This window comes from Lampetra fluviatilis, chromosome 33 (genome assembly GCF_964198595.1).
Source record: "Lampetra fluviatilis chromosome 33, kcLamFluv1.1, whole genome shotgun sequence".
Taxonomy (NCBI): Eukaryota; Metazoa; Chordata; class Hyperoartia; order Petromyzontiformes; family Petromyzontidae; genus Lampetra; species Lampetra fluviatilis.
In genome coordinates this window covers 10,545,711-10,565,213 of record NC_136307.1, presented here as the reverse complement: position 1 = coordinate 10,565,213, position 19,503 = coordinate 10,545,711, and the positions used below count along the sequence as shown (strand labels likewise).

The 19,503-nt window shown below is 51.8% G+C and overlaps 1 protein-coding gene across 2 annotated transcripts in view; it reads left to right on the top strand.

The window, feature by feature from the left end:
* Positions 1-3,370: 3,370 nt before the first annotated feature.
* The window catches only part of LOC144944055 (homeobox protein Meis1-like), an 85,028-nt gene continuing 68,895 nt past the window's right edge, over positions 3,371-19,503 (top strand). For both annotated transcript variants that reach the window (XM_078872095.1, XM_078872094.1), the window contains exons 1-6: positions 3,371-3,482; positions 3,899-4,125; positions 6,685-6,826; positions 7,971-8,021; positions 9,652-9,702; positions 11,192-11,344. In XM_078872095.1, the coding sequence (XP_078728221.1) occupies positions 3,471-3,482; positions 3,899-4,125; positions 6,685-6,826; positions 7,971-8,021; positions 9,652-9,702; positions 11,192-11,344 (636 nt within the window). In that variant the 5' untranslated portion in view covers positions 3,371-3,470. The remainder of the gene's footprint in view (positions 3,483-3,898; positions 4,126-6,684; positions 6,827-7,970; positions 8,022-9,651; positions 9,703-11,191; positions 11,345-19,503) is intronic.

Below are 19,503 nucleotides of genomic sequence, written 5' to 3'. Positions count from 1 at the left end.
CGGCACGGCACACGAGGGGGTGGGTGGCCAACACTACGCCAGGCCACCTTTGTCTCCCTAGTGGTGACGTTTACACATCGCACCACGTACTCATTTGAGGCTGAGTCGACCTAGGGGAGGCCCAGGACCGGTATCAGATAATCATCACTGGTGTTGGCCGTGAGCGGGAATCGAACCCGGGTGGTCGGGTTCGTAGCGCAGCGCGCTAAGCGCTACACTACCGCTCCCCGCTTACTACACACACAACACACGCTTGACTACACACTACACTACACACACTACACACACTGCACTACACACCACACTACACACACTACACTACATACACTACACCACACTACACACACCCCACTACACACACTACACTACACACACCACACTATACACTACACACACTACACACCACACTACACACCATACACTACACACACTACATATACTACACACACCACACTACAAACACTACATACACTACACACACTACACTACACACACTACATACACTACACACACGACACTACACACACTACATACACTACACACCACACACACTACACACCACACACACACGACACTACACACACACCACTACACGCACTACACTACACACCATACACACTACACACCATACACACTACACACACTACATATACTACACACACCACACTACAAACACTACATACACTACACACACTACACTACACACACTACATACACTACACACTACACACACGACACTACACACACTACATACACTACACACCACACACACTACACACCACACACACACGACGCTACACACACACCACTACACGCACTACACTACACACCATACACACTACACACCATACACACTACACACACTACATATACTACACACACCACACTACAAACACTACATACACTACACACACTACACTACACACACTACATACACTACACACTACACACACGACACTACACACACTACATACACTACACACCACACACACTACACACCACACACACACGACGCTACACACACACCACTACACGCACTACACTACACACCATACACACTACACACCATACACACTACACACACTACATATACTACACACACCACACTACAAACACTACATACACTACACACACTACACTACACACACTACATACACTACACACTACACACACCACACACACACGACACTATACACACTACACTACACACACTACATACACTACACACTACACACACCACACACACACTACATACACTACACACACTACACTACACACACTACATACACTACACACTACACACACCACACACACACGACACTACACACACTACACTACACACACTACATACACTACACACTACACACACACACTACATACACTACACACACTACACTACACACACTACATACACTACACACTACACACACCACACACACACGACACTACACACACACTGCACTACACTCGCACAGCACGCACTGAGTGTACAATGCGGCTGTTGTTGGCTCACACGCCGTACAATAGCAAAGTGCTGTGACGACACCCTCCCCCCTGGTCGTGGTCACGTACGGGACCCGTGCGTGTGACCGTCGTGCGCACCGCTCCCCGGCCAAACTCACGGGCACACGAGGCTGTCATCATTATCCCTGCTGCTGCTGAATATTCCGATGGCGCTACGCTCGTTTGTTCGGCTTCATTGATCGCGAGGGGTCCGGATCGATATTTTTCTGGTTTAAAATGTCCTCCTGGCTTGTAACACGGGATGAGCCAACACCACGCGTTATTAAAAGTGCCTGGCCGCAAGTTGTTTGTTGTTGGTGGTGGTGGTGGTGGGTTTTGTTGTTGTTGTCGGCTCGGTTGGTGCAATAAGAGTCAAAGCGTGAAATCGACAGCGAAAATGTTGCGTTCAAGCGCTCGACTCCTCCGCCGTAGCCAGAAAATTTGCAATCGCACACGGGGGGAGGGAGGGAGGGGGGGAGTCGTTCCAACGACGGCGCTCGTGCGAATTCGCGCCTCTCTCGTTCCACGTCGCGTGAATAGCGACACACGCGCGACTCCACCACGCACTCATACTCACCAATTAGTGTCTACTTACCAATCAAGTCAAGTGACTTTCGGCCGGTGTCAGTTTTGTCGCGAAGGCTACGGCTACAGATAACTCACTCCACCACCACCAGCCCCCCCCCACCGGTCCCCCACCACTCCCTTCCCGCAACACCGAGCCCCCCCCCCACGTCCCGCTGCTCCGCACCCCCCACCCTGCCCCCCCCGCCCCGAGAGAAAAAAGTTCAGCGGTTCCAGTTCGCTTTTTTGAAAGTTTGGCCGCGAGTTGCGCTTTTTGTCGTTGTGTCCTCACGGAGACGCAAGGAGACGCAGGAGGCGAACGAGAGAGAAGCGCGCGTGCATAATTCATAGCGCCGCTTTGATTGGGAAAAGGCGCTATTATGAAGCGGCATCTCACTGCGCGCGCGCACACACACACGCACGCGCGCGCGCACACGCATGCGAGTTTACATTGATGATGGTGCGCGGGGTGTTACCGTCACACAATCAGTATCATTCCCCCTCTCTTCCCTCGCTCGCTCCGCACTCTCTCGCTCTCTCTCTCTCACCGCCCCTCCCTCCTCTGCCCCCCCTCCCTCCTCTGCCCCCCCCTCCCTGCCTCCCTCCCTCCCCCTGCCCGCGCTATTTCAGGCCGCTTGCCTCTTTTCCACCCCGAGCGGCGGCCCCGCGCTTTCCGTGAGTCAGCCCTCACCTCCAGACGCGGCACCCCGCGCGCGCCTCCGCGCAGACACAGCCGCTCGCAGCAAGCCTCCCTCCCGATACAGCTTAGCGCAGGGGTGGGAGGGGGGTGGTGGTGGTGGGGGAGAGGGGGCGGCGAGACACACATGCACACGCATACGCACACGCGTATACGTACACACACACACCGAACGCAATACTCAAGCGCGCGCACACACACACACGCATCTACCGCGCGACACACACACGCGGAGCACAGCGCCTCTGTGTATCAGACGTTTGAAAACGACTCTTGCCTATTCCCCCCCTCGCTCCGACGCTGCCTGCGCTGCCGAGGCCAAGCATCGCGCGGCGACCAGTCGAATCGCGCGCCGGATCATCACTCATTCAGTGCCTTGACAACGCGGTGGTGATTGACAGCTGGAGTGGCAAAAAGCCATGAGCCCCGCTCGGCTCCGGAGAGGCGCCTGTTGACGGCTTCACGCAGCCCGAGCGCGCGCTCGGTCCCGCCTCGGATCGTCCGCTGCGACCAGGGAGAGTCCCGCGTCTCTCTCGGGGAGAGGGGGGGGTGCTGCGAGTCGGGATCGGCTGCGGGAGCCGCGGAGCCGACGTACGGGGGGGGAGAGACGGGCGGGCGGGCGGCGTCAGCGGAGGCGCTGGGAGCGGCCCGGGCTTTTGACGGCGGCGGAGGCGGCTGGGAGAGGAGAGCCCGAGAGCGCGGACCCATGGCGCAGAGGGTAGGTTCATCCGGAGTGCTCACCTCTCTCGCTCTCTCTCTCTCTTCTCCCCCGTCTCTCTCTCGCACGCACCACGCGTGCTCGCATCCCGGGCGCTCGGCTCCGCAAGCTCTCGCCCAGCTGTCGGGGTTCGCAGCCTCCCGTCTCCGCCGTCTCCGCCGCTTCTGACGTGATGATGGCGGCTCGGTGCCGCCGCTCATCACGCACGGAGCACAGCGCGAGTGCTGCGGCGCCGTGCAGGCGGCGCGCGCGCACAGCGGCCACTCCGCTTCACTTGACGACGCGATTGCAACTTAAAGCGCCGCGCTCAGCCCAGCCGAGCCGAGCATCGGCGTCACCTCCTTCCCCACCTCCTCTTCTTCTTCATCATCATCATCATCATCTCCTCTCTTCTTCGCGTCCGCTCGTCCCCACAGTACGATGAGCTGGGCCATTACGGCGGCATGGACGGGGTCGGGGTGCCGGCCTCCATGTACGGGGACCCGCACGCGCCGAGGCCCATGCAGCCCGTGCATCACCTGAACCACGGGCCGCCTCTGCACGGCCACCAGTACCCGCACCCCGCGCACGCCGGCGTCATGTCAGCCGGGATGGGCTCCCCCGTCAACGATGCGCTCAAGAGGGACAAGGACTCCATTTACGGGTACGGGCTCCGACGAGCGAGAGCGAGTCTGCGGTACAACTTGTGGGATTTCTTATTTTTGTGATGGCAACAAAGGGAGACGAGGGAGGGTTGCGGGGGGGGGGGGGTTAAAAAATCTCTAATAATTACAACAAAATTATAGATTTCTTCCGACTACTGTTGCAGCTTGCCGAGAAGGGCTCCTCGGTTAGTTCTGCTCGGCTCGCGGGCGGTTTTCGGGTGGTTATGTTTCGGCACGACGTTTGACGACGTTTTTCGCTTCAACGTGCCCGAGCTGAGAAGAAAGTAGATCTCGGGACGGAGAGCGAAACGTCGGACGTCGTGCCAAACAGTACGGGGTGCAAATCCCGAGAACGGCACCGCGAGATGCAATTGCGTTCGAGTTTAATGTGGTAGTTGATTGGTTGTGATGGTCGTGGTGGTGGTGGTGATGTGCACTCGTCCACCTACTCACCTATCCCGAGTTCGCGACCCCAGCCGCGGCTGGGACTTGCCACGGGGAAGGGGGGTACCCAGCAAGTCGTTATGGGACCCCCCCAAAAGTTTTTTGGGGGGTCGTGGTCCAAGGGGGCAGCTGTTCCCCTCTCTCACGATCCCCGCAGCCTCGCCCTTAACATGGCTGCGGGATGATGATGATGATGGTGGTGGTGATTATTCGAGTTTTAATAATCACTCTAGAAAGAAAAAAAATATTCCCGGCGCGCACAAGCCGGCGGAACGAACCGATTTTTGGAGCGGGGTAATTGATAACTTAATTGCTGGTAATTTAGAGAAATGATATCAAACTGCGAAACGTCTCTGATGGAGGGCGCGGAGAAAGTTGCCGTGCGTAGAAGCCACGCACCGAGGCGTCACTCGTGGTCGTGTCGCACGGTACACACATTCGTGTGTGTACCGTGCGAGTGCTTTGTGTTCACGTGTGAGTGTCTATGTGTGTACGTGCGTGTTTACGTGTGATTGTCTATGTGTGTACGTGCGTGTGTGTGTGTTCACGTGTGAGTGTCTATGTGTACGTGTGTGTGTGTGTTCACGTGTGAGTGTCTATGTGTACGTGCTTGTTTGTGTGTTCACGTGTGAGTGTCTATGTGTGTACGTGCGTGTTTACGTGTGAGTGTCTACGTGTGTACGTGCGTGTGTGTGTGTTCACGTGTGAGTGTCTATGTGTGTACGTGCGTGTGTGTGTGTTTACGTGTGAGTGTCTATGTTTACGTGCGTGTGTGCCTTTACGTGTGTGTGTGTGTTTACCTGTGTCTATGTGTATACGTGTGTGTTTACCTGTGCGTGTCTGTGTGTACATGTTTGAGTTTACCTGTGAGTGTCTATGTGTGTACGTGCGTTTGTGTGTGTGTTTAAGTGTGAGTGCCTGTGTGTACATGCGTGTGTTTACGTGTGAGTGTATATGTGTGTACGTGCGTTTGTGTGTGTGTTTAATTGTGAGTGTCTATGTGTGTACGTGTGTGTGTTTTTACGTGTGAGTGTTTATGTGTGTACGTGCGTTTGTGTGTGTGTTTAATTGTGAGTGTCTATGTGTGTACGTGTGTGTGTTTTTACGTGTGAGTGTATATGTGTGTACGTGCGTTTGTGTGTGTGTTTAATTGTGAGTGTCTATGTGTGTACGTGTGTGTGTTTTTACGTGTGAGTGTTTATGTGTGTACGTGTGTGTGTTTACGTGTGTGTGTCTATGTGCTTATGTTTACGTGTGAGTGTCTATGTGTGTACGTGCCTGTACGTGTGCTTGAGTGTAGATACGTTGCGAGTGTGTGTGTACATTTACGCGAGTATACCTACATTTGTGAGCGTATGGATGTGTTCTCGTGTGTTTCGCTAATAGATGTGTGTTGGTGTGTTAGAACAATGTTTACGGTATGTGTGTGTGGCTTGTAAGTATATATTTGCGCGTGTGTACACACGTGCTTGCGTGCGCGTGTGATTGGTATTTTGTGAGCATACGCATGGCCTGGGAACACGTGTACGTGGCGTGTGTGTGTGCGCAGTGTCCACGTACCATACGTGTGCATACATGTGCGCGTTTGTGTTGTGTGGATGTACGCGATTACGTGTGTTTACTTGTGAATGTCTGTGTACATGTGTGTGCGTACGTGTGTGAGCGCGCACGTGTGCCCGAATGTACGAACGCATATTTATCCGTGTGTGTACTTTGTGGGTATGTGTGTGTACACGTATGTTCGTGTGCATATTTTATATCTTGTGCGTGTGTATGCACGTACGATGCGCGGTGTCTTCGTGTGTGCTGTGCCCGTGCGCGCACCGAATGTCTGCGCACGTGCACGTTGCACACGTGTTGTGTGTATGGGCACGCGTGCTGTTGCACGCGGAACATATCTGTACACAAACAGCTATGTTGCACACACACACACGCGCGTTGTGCACGCGTGTGTGTGTGTGTTGCCGCGCGTGATGTCCGCGCGACTATTTTACGTGTGCAATGTGTACCGTCGTGTTTTCACTTTCAGAGTCGCGTGTACGGAAACGCATGCCCCCCCCACCACCACCACACGACCCCCATCCTAACCTGCCCCCCCCCCCACTGTGATGCAGACATCCGCTGTTCCCGCTGCTGGCCCTCGTGTTTGAGAAGTGTGAGTTGGCCACCTGCACCCCGAGGGAGCCGGGAGTCGCGGGGGGAGACGTTTGCTCTTCCGACTCCTTCAACGAGGACCTGGCCGTGTTCGCCAAGCAGGTACGGGGGGGGGGGGCGGAGGGGTTAGGAACGGGGTGGGGGGCGGTGGTGGCTGGGGGGTGTCGTGCCAGCCTCTCACCTGCCCGACAGGTGAGAGGCTGAGGGCCAAGGGGGGCGCAACGATCTACAGCGGATGAACGCTCGGCACGCGCCTCGATTACAGTATTTCTTACACGTGCCAACACGACGTTTTCTTATTACTGTACTGATAATTGCTGAACCTATGCCGCTGCTGCTGCTGTGTTCCGTGTTGTATATTTGTACACACAGTAGCTGTAGCAACAAAACAAATATAAAGTTGTGTAAACTTAAAGTGTTCCCGATAAACGCGCGTGTGAAACGTTGGCTCGTCAGCGAGCTCAGCTGCTGCGTGTTTAAACCTGCGGACGTGGAGCACGGCACGGCTCAATTCCTCGCCGCATCTTATCCGGCTCGCCTGCACCGGCAGCAGCGGCCTGCGCGTGATGGCGAGAGACGGGTGTGTGTATACTGGATGTGGTGTGCCGAATCGCACAGGAGAGACCCCGCGGCTGAAATGAATCTCCGAGTAAACGTGATCGCACGCGTGCGTTGTTTAGAACTCTCCGAATCAGTCCGGGGGGTTTTCTCCCACCCCCCCTCCCCAAGGTAACCTCGGCCTCAAATGAGTATGGTACTTGGTGAGTCATTTGGTAGACAGAGGCGGCAAGGGCGTCGTGGCCGACCACACCACTCCCTCGTGCGCCGTGCCGGCCTCCTTCGCGAGGTGTTCGCTCACGAAACTTGCCTCCCGAAGCGTCCGTTGAGGCTACACGGGGGACCTTTGTCTCTGGGTGCGTGATCGAGCGCCCGTGTCAATGCGACGTTGGGCAAGGTGGGGTTGTGGGTTGAGGGTGAGGGGCGGGTGTCAGAAGGGGAATGGTTCCGCTAATCGCGAGCGATAATGGATCGAGAGTGAAAGTTTTCACCCCCCCCCACGCCCGCCCGCCCGCCTTTCGCGAGCCCCCACCGCCGTCGTCAATAGTTGTCGAGTCAAAAGTCGTCGTCGTGTCCGAAGTTGCCGAGTCGCGCGTGACCGCAAGAGACATGTTGCTCGTAACCTGCCCACCCACCACCCACCCACCCCTCTTCCCCACCGCTGCCGTGACCGCGCGGCTGCTCGCAGGTCCGAGCGGACAGCCCCTTCTACACCTCGAACCCGGAGCTCGATAATCTGGTGAGCGAAACTTGCCGTCTCCCCTATCTCTCTCTCTCTCCTGTTCCTCGAGTTGCGCATTATCTCGTCTCGAATAAATACACGCGATGAGTATCGTCCCGTGTGCCAGCCAGCGCGCGTGCGCGTGTGTGCGTGTGTGTGCGTGTGTGCGTGTGTGTGCGTGCGCGTGCGTGCTTTGGTGTGTGCGTGTGTGTGTGTGCGTGCTCGTGTGTGTGTGTGTGTGCGTGCGCGTGTGTGCGCGCACGCACACACTGCGCTGCGCCACTGCACCTGGCGACCCGGGTTCGATTCCCGCTCACGGCCAACACCGGTGACGATTATATATCTGAATCGGTTCGCGGTTAACTCGGCCTCGAATTGAGTGCCCGGTGTGGTTTTGTAAAACATCGCCACTGGGGAGACAAAGGCGGCCCGGGCGTTGTTGCTGGCGACCCACCTCCTCGTTCGCCGTGCCAGCCTTCATAGGTGCTCGCTAACAGCACTTTGCTGTTGCGGTCTGTTATAGGGGGCACGGGGGGATCTTTTGTCTTTGTCAACGCAGCACGATCGTTTCGTTGGGGTTTTTTTGTTGTTGTTTCATCGTGAGCTGCGGAACGGCTCACGATGAATAGCCTGGCGTGGGCAGTGTGGTGTGTCGTGTGTCGCGTCGTGCGGTGTACGTGAAGAACACGGGCGGTTTTGTTGTGGGTTAGAGAGGGGGAGCGGTGGCGCAGCGGTTAGCGCGCTGCGCTCCCCGAGCCACCACCAACCACCACCACCACCCCGAGTTGGTTTGACGCTCACGTGCCCGAGAACAGCGACGTGTTGTTGTCTGAACCAGTCCTAGGCCTGGCCTTCCCCTAGGTCGACTCGGGATTCACACGAGTAGCCCGTTGCGACGACTTGCACCACAACAACAACAACAAAAGCATTGCGTGGAGCTCCCTTGCCACGACACCCACCGCATTCGTACGCCGTGCCTGTTCTTTATAGATGCTCGCAAACAGCGACTTGCCCCAACAGTCTGTTCAGGCTACACGGCAGGGTGCGGTTTGGTGGTGGGGGTGTGCTGTGTATCTTTTACACAGCAAGATGGCAGTTCTCTTTAAACGACGATAGCCAAGGCGAGGATGTCGGTCTTTATGCTGTTTTGTAGCAAAGTGGTTGTGTTTGCATGCATCACTGAACGACGGCGGTTCGAGCCGAGAACGGCGATGGTGGAGAGAGACGGTGGTTGTGAAATATCCGCGCCTACGCGCGTGTGAACGTTCAACGGATGTTGCCGCTGCTGGCTCGCTGCTGTTGTTATGATGATGATGATACTAATAGCAGATGATTGTGGCTCCTGTGAAAGAGTCTGCGCACTGTTGCGAAGTGTATGTTTAAACGTATGCTTTCATCAGATAAACATAATCATCTCGCCTTTGCCTTACCCGATCTTGGGGTTAATTATAAAATTAGGCTCCATGTTTTAAAATAGTTATTTAACACAAGTGCGTGGATAGTTGTTAGAGAGTGACGTGTCTTAAAAATGTGAAATATTGAAATTGCATTCCCATTGTATTGAAGCTTTGTTATTATCATCATAAGTTATATATTTTGAGTAATCTGTGGCTCGTTAAAAAATATATACTGTTATTGTCACTTGCAGATGATCCAGTCAATTCAAGTGTTAAGATTTCACTTACTAGAGTTGGAAAAGGTGAGCCGATGCAATTTACACAATCTCTTCATTGTATTTTACCCTCCCACCCTCCGCCAAAAAAAGAGTCCTCGGTACAATGTGTGTCGTTTCTTAACTTGTAAAAACCGCTGGGTGTCATGAAAGCCGCTAACGCTGTGATGTATAGTAACGTTACACATCTAGAAAGTGGCTTTACACACGCGGACAGGCATGGGTTTATGACCGTTGTAATGTCGGTAGGCGTTGTTACTTGGTAGAATAAGCCACTAGTTTCATTTCAAAAAGTATAGTTATTCATTAATTGGTGTATGGCATTTTTTTTCTTTTCAGAAAATGGATGTGGTATGCGTTGACTGTACGACAATATCCGTTCTATTTAAAGTCTTACATTGTTTCAATGTTGTTTGCTAGTTGTAGTGTCTACGATGATTTTTTAAAAGTTTTATTTTTGCTAGAAAAAAGTAATTTTAAAAGTAAAAAAAAATTTTAGATTAAAGGCTGGCAAAGAGAAATGCAATGATCAGTCACCCTGCGGATTGGTAAAAAAATTATATGGCAATGCCGCTTCGCTGTTGCACAAGCACAATTAAGAACAAGACTGCACGTTATTGACACTGGTGTTAAATGAGGGGGAAAAAAGTATATATCTAATAGGCGACGTTTGGGCCAATGTCTCAATTTAAAAAAAACTGGTCATCAACAAACTGAATTAATATTTAAAAATAAAATCTCATTCAGGTCCCATGGCGTGATTATCGAGCAATTTATGTCACCCTCGCTCATGAAGTGGTGCATTCAACTATATATATGTTTACAAAAAATAGTGTTCAGTTATCCATACATCATCCATCAGCCGTGAACAATCCACTGCTGGTTGAAGGATCCTACCCAAGCCGTCGCGATGTACAGCATTCCACTACGCATCCACGATGCGATCCCATTTAACCCACCGACGATGCCCCATGTTTTAAACTCCTCTTCGCAAAACGATGACGCGGCGATTGTTACAATTTTCACCGTGTAAAAAAAAAAGTTGACGAACACACGACGACGGTGGAGAAAGTCGCCGTGAATTTATTTCGGTTTGTTAAATCGCAAAGCAAAGCGGAGGAAAGAGTTGCCTGCCCGTGCATGCGCGTTTTTTTACGCGCAATCTGCCATACATCTCCGTTACACTCGACGACAATGGAGCAGCAATGTGGATTTTTTTTCGCGAAACAAGGAGTAAACGCTGTGGTCCACGTTAGAATTCTACTAATTTGAATTAATTATGCCTTTTACCCCCCCCATTGTAAGAGCCTTGTTGTCACCAGAATGATTCAAGGCCATTCCAGGATTCTGTTACATTCAGCAAAACAAAGATTCCTTTTAACATCAGGACGAGGGGCCCCAGTGTGTGCCCTTTTTTCCCATCAGAGCTTTTTTTTCCCCTCCTTGTCCCCCCCCCCTCCCTCCTCCTCCTCGGCCTCTAAATGCACCTCTTTGTCCACCTCCCGCGTGGACACAGGTTCACGAACTCTGCGACAACTTCTGCCACCGGTACATCAGCTGCCTCAAGGGCAAGATGCCCATAGACCTGGTCATCGACGACCGGGACGAGAGCAGCACCAAAGGCGACGACGACATCTCGCGGCCCTCCTCCAGCAACCTGGTGGAGCAGGTGAGCGCTCCCTCCCCCGCTGCTGCCGCCGCTGCTGCTGCCACTGCTCTTTGCAGGATGTTGCGCGGAAGTTTCGCTTTGTTAACGGATCGGGTCAATAATATTGATGTTTTGATGCCGACTTCAGTTGTTCCGCCCCAGCACGCCGGTTTGAGATATCGTTCTCAAAATGCTTTCTAGCGCGATGCCTGAAATTGCCTTCATCCAGTCCAATTGCTTCTATATTTTTTTCGGTTTTTTTCCCTCTCTCTCTCTCCTGCCTTGCCTGCCTGCCTGCAATGAATACGCGTTAATGCCGGTCCTCCAGTTGTTCCATCGTATGAACTGAAAAAAAGGGGAGGAAAAACTCATTAGATTTGACAAATGTTGTTTTCCAAGCTCCAAGTGCCAAGGAAATTTATGAGTTCAATATAGGCTGGCTTGCAGTGCTAGCGGCTTTCATGTTGGTCACAGCAAGGGCCTAATTACGTCCTGATGTGTATTGTACACGGATTTCTGGGCTGCTCATTTAACCCCTTTCACGCACCCGAGCCGCTTGGCATATCGGAAAAATCAGAGCTTCACCGTATTTAAGAGCGGGCCGAGGGCTCAAGGCCCTATTGATCCTGCGTAAAGCGAGAGGGGGGTGGGGGCGTTAATGCCAACTGTCTATAAATCTACGCGGAGCAGGAAAAAAAACCTTGAATGAATTTCTTAAAAACACGAAGCCCGCCAGTACCCCCCGCTATAAAAAAGGCACTGGGCGGTTAGGATTGTGTAATTGAAAGCCACGCTGTAGCGATTAAGGTTCACCTATTGACGTGGGGGGGGTCAGGTTCTGCGCCTGCGAAGTTTGTGGAGTGGTCGTTGGGTCGCCTGCTACTGTCGCAGTGATATCCCGCCGCGTTGGGATAAATTAGCGAGCGGTTATTTTCTGGGTGAAGCTCGCGGTCACATCGCGACGTTTACTGGACGTTTTTAAGAGGAATTATTCTTTTTTTTGTTGCTAAAAAGCAAATGTTTATTTGCATAACAATTAGCGTCAAGTTTTCCGCGGCAATGTAGCATTTGACGGCGTACGCGCGCGCGACGTACGGTAGACATTTCTAAACACACTTTGCAAAGCGTGTGCGCTACGACAACTAAAACAAGGACGGTTGTAACAAAACATTTTTCAACTAAATTATCGTTTCATTATTATTATTACCAAAACGAGGACCCCTACGCCGTTAAAACTGTAACCGCGAGCGAAAGGTTAAAGGGCGGGTTGTCCGCACAGTTTGTGCCGCTTTAATCCCAGTTGATCAAGAAAAACGACGCATGCTGCGGGACACATCCAGCGACTCTTTGAAAGCAAGTAGGGGGGCTAAGCCCAACCAGGATGTTTTGAATGCTGCCTGTTGGGAAATAGGATTTGGCTTAAAGGGGTATTGATGGCTCATCATCTGGCTGCAGTTGCACACGTGTCGCCTCGTTGCAAGTCCACGTGGATGTGGCACTTGCTCGCGCTCGCTCGTCGCTCGCTCGCGCTCACACTTGCGCGTGTAAAGTGTGTGTAAGTGTGGGCGGAAGGTGGGGTGGGGTTATGTGGAGGGGGGCCGGGGGGGCGGGGTGGGGGGGGGGCAGCGTGCGTGTGTTCGCGGAAGGGCGGCCGTGCCATTCGTTAGAGGCTCCATTAGCTTGAGCAGAATTAATGGAGCAGCTCTCTGCTACCAGTAATTCAGAACCACAAAGCATTCCGCCACGGCAGCGCAGGAGATCCGCGGCTCATTAATTAGAGTTCATTTGTAAATCTCTTCCCTGCTTTAGTAATAGAATTACTAATGTAACAATTCTCTTTTGATTATTTGATAATTGAGTTTGATTTTCTCTGCACCCTGTAACCATTAAGTGATGGCCATGTGGGGTGGAAATAGGCGTGGAATGTTAAACGAGCTCAGGCCGGGTCGCCCCTTAAATGTTTAATGGAGAAGTTTTCTTCGCATTTAATATGCGATGAGGTTTTTTTTTGTAATCTACGCCAAAAGAATCATTATAATAATGCGCGCGCGTGAGAAAATGCGCCGATATTGCTTAGCGGTTTGAGATCAGCGTCGCTGATGCGCGTGATCCTGGTTAACACTGAAACGTGGGCCGCCTGATCCATCTCCCCGTGCCCCCCATCCCCATCGCTACCCGATGTGAAGCATTAGATAAAAAAAAATTGCATTGGTTATTATAAACCGCCGAAATGATGAAGCATTAGTCTGCCGAGCGCCGTTCGCATTAATAAGAACATCGTCCTCAAAGCCGAGGTGGCCGTTTTCTCTTTTTCGCCGTCGCAGCACATGTGATCTACAGGCTCGGGTCCATTTGGCGGAACCTATAAATACGTACGCTCGTCAGGGCCACTAAGTGGGACCCGAATATTAAAATTTGATGCATCTGGTGTTGGAGGCTACCTTGTTAATTTGAGCGCGCGTTAATCCATGCGCGCCCAGTGTTTTGCCATTAACGGGTGGGAAAAATTGCGTATAAATATTTCAGGTTCATTTCCCCCCTGATGAAATAAATCCGATCGGTGGGGGCGGCACATTCCTGCGGAAACCGGCGAATCAACTACAGTTAATTTATTTCCGGATTGATGGGCCCCTTCTGTTTCTCCGTCCGTCCAACCATCGGCACGCTTGCATCTTCATTAAAAGTTGCGCCTCGTTTCGGGTGAGGGAGGATTGACGTTCGGTCACGGGTTAGTTAGATTCGAGCCCCCCATTAGCGATACGTTGGGGTGTTCTCTTTCAATCATTTTCTTTATCGTCGTTTTAAAAGTACTCTGGACAAGGTGCCATCCGTCGCCAGATCGGTGACTTGCCATATTGTATGTCGCAAAATTAAGCCATCTCATTGCTCAGTGGCCATTCATTTATCGTGGGTGGCTGACGTGATATGATATTTTTAGAAAATTGGGAAATTTTCCAGTAATGCGATAATTCGTCGCTTTTCATAACAGGCTGATATGGAAAACGTACACGGTCTGTGCGTGGATGTCTATGTTAGAACAATGTCCAGCGTGTTTGAACATGTATATCATGTACTCACCTATTTAAACATATTGTCCCTCATAGACAAAGTTTTAAAGGTTTAAAAAATAAAAAAGTGACACCATATCGCGTGGCGTAGTGTGTTTGGCATGGGTCCCGGTGCAAGGAATGAAATTGGGCCCCCGGTCCAATTGTCCCTCCTATTCTTAACCTCAGTCCCGTTGTGCCCTGATGCAGTAGCACCGCCTGCACACTCGACATCCACACCACTGACAATGTATATCCCGAATGCCACGCTCACACAAGCGTAAACTTGGAGAACACCCGAAACATTCACTGCACAATTTCGCGAATAGCCGGGCCGTTCTTGGGGCGGATATTTCCATCGTCGGGGCCGCGAGTCAGGGCGACAGCTTTATATCTAGCAGAAGATCGATCATGGCCCAGCAACGATGACGGCGATGACGACCGAGCCAAGAAGACGAGCCCTGGCAATTTAGCCCCAAGTTTCGGGGCTGGGAACGGCATGCCGAATTCATTAGAAAGTAGTAATTGTCATTTTAGGCCCATCGTGAAATGGTTTGGAGGCGAGTGCATGGATTCCATCACGTTTGTTTGATGTGCTGCTCTGGCCGCTCCGACTGCGAGCGTTTGAAGCCACGGCGCAGCCTCGTCCGTGCAGGTGGCCTGCTCTGAGAGTTTTCCGTCTCTCACCCTCTGGAGTCCTGGAGCCCAGGCCGAGAGAGAGCAGATGCTGCCATCCTGGGCGCAGGAAGATGTTTGATCCGCTTCTCAGACGGCTCGAGTTATATCATCTCGCCGGCTCAAAACAAGTTTCGTAATCGCTCGCAAACACCGCTCCTAGCCATCTGTTGGGAGTTTCTCCACGCTCCCCGCCCCACCACTCGCTCACACCGGCGGTGGAAAGTTGTTTAAATTTGGTCTCACTGCGCAACCACCGCCACCCGCCACCTTTTACGTTCGTCTAGAGACGAGTTTATTTTATTCTAAAAAATAAAAAAACCAGCGTGAAGTTGTATTGCCCTGATCAACAAATAGTGTGCGGCGTGTATCCGGCTCGTGAAACTTTTATTCGGTGTGCCCTCGTGTATTTGAATCGCTGATATTGTGTTTTACAGATGCTAAGCGCTGGGCACCTATGTTTGACACACTCAATAATAATTCCCCCAAAAATTGTGTTTTACCGGATTTTGCACTGGGTATTTTTAAAATAATATTTATATTATAATCATGTAGGGAAAAAGGAGCACTATTGACCCATTGCTCTAAGTTCGATTCCCAGCCTCGGCTAACATCAGGTGGGGTGTGATGTCTGAACCAGTGCCGGCTTCCTGTGCAGCCAGTGAAACCACCTTCACCGTCCCACGCCGACCAGTACGATGAAGTATGGTCAAACAGCCCCCCACCTAACCCACACCTCATGTTGAGGGTGGAGGTGTGGGGGGGGGGGAGCTTTCACTCAAGCAGTGGGTAGACAAAGGTCAGCAAAATTACCACGAATTCCGTCAGAGCAACAACAACGACAGCATGGCAGGGTTATTGGGCAAATATTATCTGTCGATACACTTTGTCGATGTGACCTATTAGTCCGAAACGTGACGGGGGGTGGCGGGGTGGGTGATTTTTAGTGCTTAGCACAACGTTGTTGCAGAGGGTCCTTCTTTTCGCTGAGCCAGCACACACATTGAGCCCATATCCTGTGGGCTCCGTAAAGCCTAAAGCCCCACCGAAAGCCCTTCCATGTTGTTTCTGGATTTGGGATTGGTTACACTGTACATTATCAGCTTACTCATTCATGCACAAGCGCCCATGCTTAACCTTCTGTGGAGCGGCTAATTTTGCACAGTCGGACGAACTGCACTGTACGACGATCAGCCCCAGCCTCCTCCGTCCGCCGTCTCACGGAAGCCGTTGTGGGTTTTTTTCTCTCTCTCTCTCTCCACATTTCATCGTCGTACGTATCGCAGTCCGCCGGGGGTATTTTAATTCCGAGACGTTCCACGTCCCCATTCCTCGGCGATTTGGGGAGAAATGTCATTGAGCAAGTTCTCTCTCTGTGTATGTGTTTTTTCGTTGGCTGTGGCAGCGCTGTTGGCGTGTGTTGCATTCTGTTCGTGAGCCGAGTTCTCGCTCTCTCTCTCTCTCCACGATTTCGTACAGTTCAGCTTGGCATTTGCATTCCTCTCGCCCGGTCTCAAAATAATTTTTTGTGTGGCTGACGTAATTAACGTTAATCACAGAGCCTCACTCGCGTGCCGTGTGGACGTCGCTCTGCCGCTCATCAGTGCGCACGAGAAGCCCGCATGCCCTTTGTGTCGCTACGCTGTCGTGCTTCAAGACATAACGTACAGTGTGTGTAGGTGCGTGTATATATACGGGGGTGCTCGCTAACGGCACTTGCCCGAAAAGTCCATTGAGGCTACACGGGAGATCTTTACCTTTCTTTGTGTTCGTGTCAAAAAAGCGCGGAGCGGTGAGCACACCGCGTGGCCAAACCCGCGACTCGAGTTCGATTCTCGGTCACGGCCAATGACAGTGGGGAATATTTGAACGGGTTCTGGGCCTCAACCCTAAATGAGTACCTGTTGGAGTGTGTAATATCAGCACTGGGGAGACAAAGGCGGCCGGGCGTGGTGCTGGCCACCCACCCCTTAGTGTGCCGTGTCGGCTTTCATAGGTACTCGCTGACAGCGCATGTCCCAACAGTCTGTTCAGGCTTTACGAGGGAGCATCCAGGGGGTACTTGTCTCCCGTTTACAGCCATTAGCCAGTGGTGGAAATTCCACATTCCCATGGCGGGGGGTGAGTCAATGCATAGGACAACCGCTGTCGTGGCTAGCCAGCAGAGCAAGCGGCTCGCAATTGGAAGGTTTCAAGTTCAAATCCCGGTTCAGTCGTGACAGAGCCCATCATCAATCTGGGGTCAATAAAATCAGTTGCGGTGTGAATGCATGCACACACGTGGTTAATATATTGGAGAGGCGGTGCAGTGGTTAGCGGGCTGCTTTACGAACTCGCCGACCTAGGTTTGATTCTCAGCCACCGCTAACAGCGGTGAGGCAGCTGAACCATTTGTGGGTCTCCCCGGGATGTAATGCAGCGTGCACGTGCTGTTCTATTTTTATTTTACCAGGTAAGGCGACCTGGCCACAAATGATAGGACAACGAAGTGGATTATTATCACGTGGAAATTCATAGCAGCCAAATACTCTTAAGCGCATGTTTATAAATGTGGAGGGAAAAACCGGAGGATCCGGAGAAATATCAGCACGACCATGGGGAGAACATGCAAATTCCAAATATACAGACGTCAGAGTCAGGATCGAACCCACGACCTCCTGTAGACCAAGCGAGGTAGTTAACATCTCACCACCACTAGTGCGTGTTCAGGTACACATCAGGATATCTTACGCGAGCAGCGCTGCGGTGGTCAGTGCACTACAATACCAACTCAGTGACCTGGGCTTGATTCCCAGCCACGGCTAACGCCAGTGACGGGTAACGTCCGAACTAGTCCTGGGCCTCAGCGAGTGCCTGGTGAGGATCGTAAACATCGGCAATAACATGCCGTCGGCCGCGGCCTTTGGCCACACCACCTCCTCGAGAATCACCCCAGCCTTAATAGGCGCTCTCTTGCACCACTTGCCCCAACACCCCTATGAGCCGCCATACACGGCGGGGGGATTTTATTTTTGTCACCATAAATGTTTCATCGTAGATACGCTTTGTATGATTTTAAATATTCGGTTGCAACTTTTTTTTCATACAATCCTTCGCCTTGGTAGAGACAGGTTCGTTTACATTTTTAATGCGGCATTAAAAACCCATTTTTCGTCGTTGTCGCCACCTCTCCGGCCACCCCATGTGCTCTGAAGAAGGGCCATTGCCCGAAACGTCGCCCATTCCATTAATTTCCTTTTAAGGCCACGACGTGGTTGTCGTCGAACGTGTTGACTATTTCATTTTTTTGTTGGATTGCCCAGACAGAATATCACCTCCTACCCCCCCACCGCCCCCCCTCCCCCCCACGTCGTCCAAGTCAAAAACGAGGTTACGTCCGTGCGAGGAATAAATAACGACGGAGAGAGACATCCGTAGGGTTTAACGATTGCCGCTCCCCCCCCCGACAACTCTCGTAGCGCGCAATTGCGGGTTGCTCGGTTGGGGGGGGGAGGGGGGTGCACCTCGTGCCAAATTGTAGCTCAGGGGTTAAAATGTGCAAAGTGAAGTCTGGCCAGAAGGACACTGTGTGCCTGACAACACGGCTGCCAAGGCATGTTCCTCTCCTCGTGGTCGTCTGTGAAGTCACGCGATCAAGTGCGTGAGCTCATGCGGAATTTTGAAGGGTTGCAATTTCGCGCGGGGGCTCTTTGGCGGCGAATAACCAAGCGCAATTTGACGAAAATGTGTTTCGGGCATTTCGTCATTGCGCAATCTTCTCGCGGGATAAAGAGGAGGTTGCGCCCCCCCCTGCCCCCCCCCCCATGTACAGCAGACGACCTGGGAGGACGTGACGTCGTTACATCGCGGCCCTTCGATTTTTATTTTTGCAATACGGCGAACAAATTCCGCTGTCGTTTGGCCTCTCTATATTCGTGCGTGCGCGTGTGTGTGTCTCTCCAGAATCGACGCGTTTGACACAAAGCAAATGCTGCTAAGCTAATCACGATTCAAATATGTTCATTGGAAGAACTGAAATTATGCAAACCTTTAAAACCCATTTTTTGTTTACCTTTTCTTATTAAAACAGATAAATGTCATTTGAAACACAAAACGTGTGCTAGGAAATGCCCTGGAAGACATGGACAATATTTTCTTTGCTTTGTCAACATAACTACTTCAAAATGTCATTTGGTGCCAAAGTTTGCATAGTCGTGTAATGTAAAGGTTAGCGTTCAGAAAATACTGGTGTGGGGAAAGGGGAAAAAAATATATATAAATTATTTTTGGAACATTTATTGTGTGCCACCATCGGCCTGTATTTTCACTGCTCCAAATTTAGTGATAAACGAAAGAAAGAAAACGTTTATATTATTGTTATTTCAGGTTTCCAGAAAAATGCGTTCATATCCAGTCCAAAGCATCCTCTCGCAAAAGAGAAGTGTGGCCTTTTTATGTATTTGTAGGCTGCATTCGTCA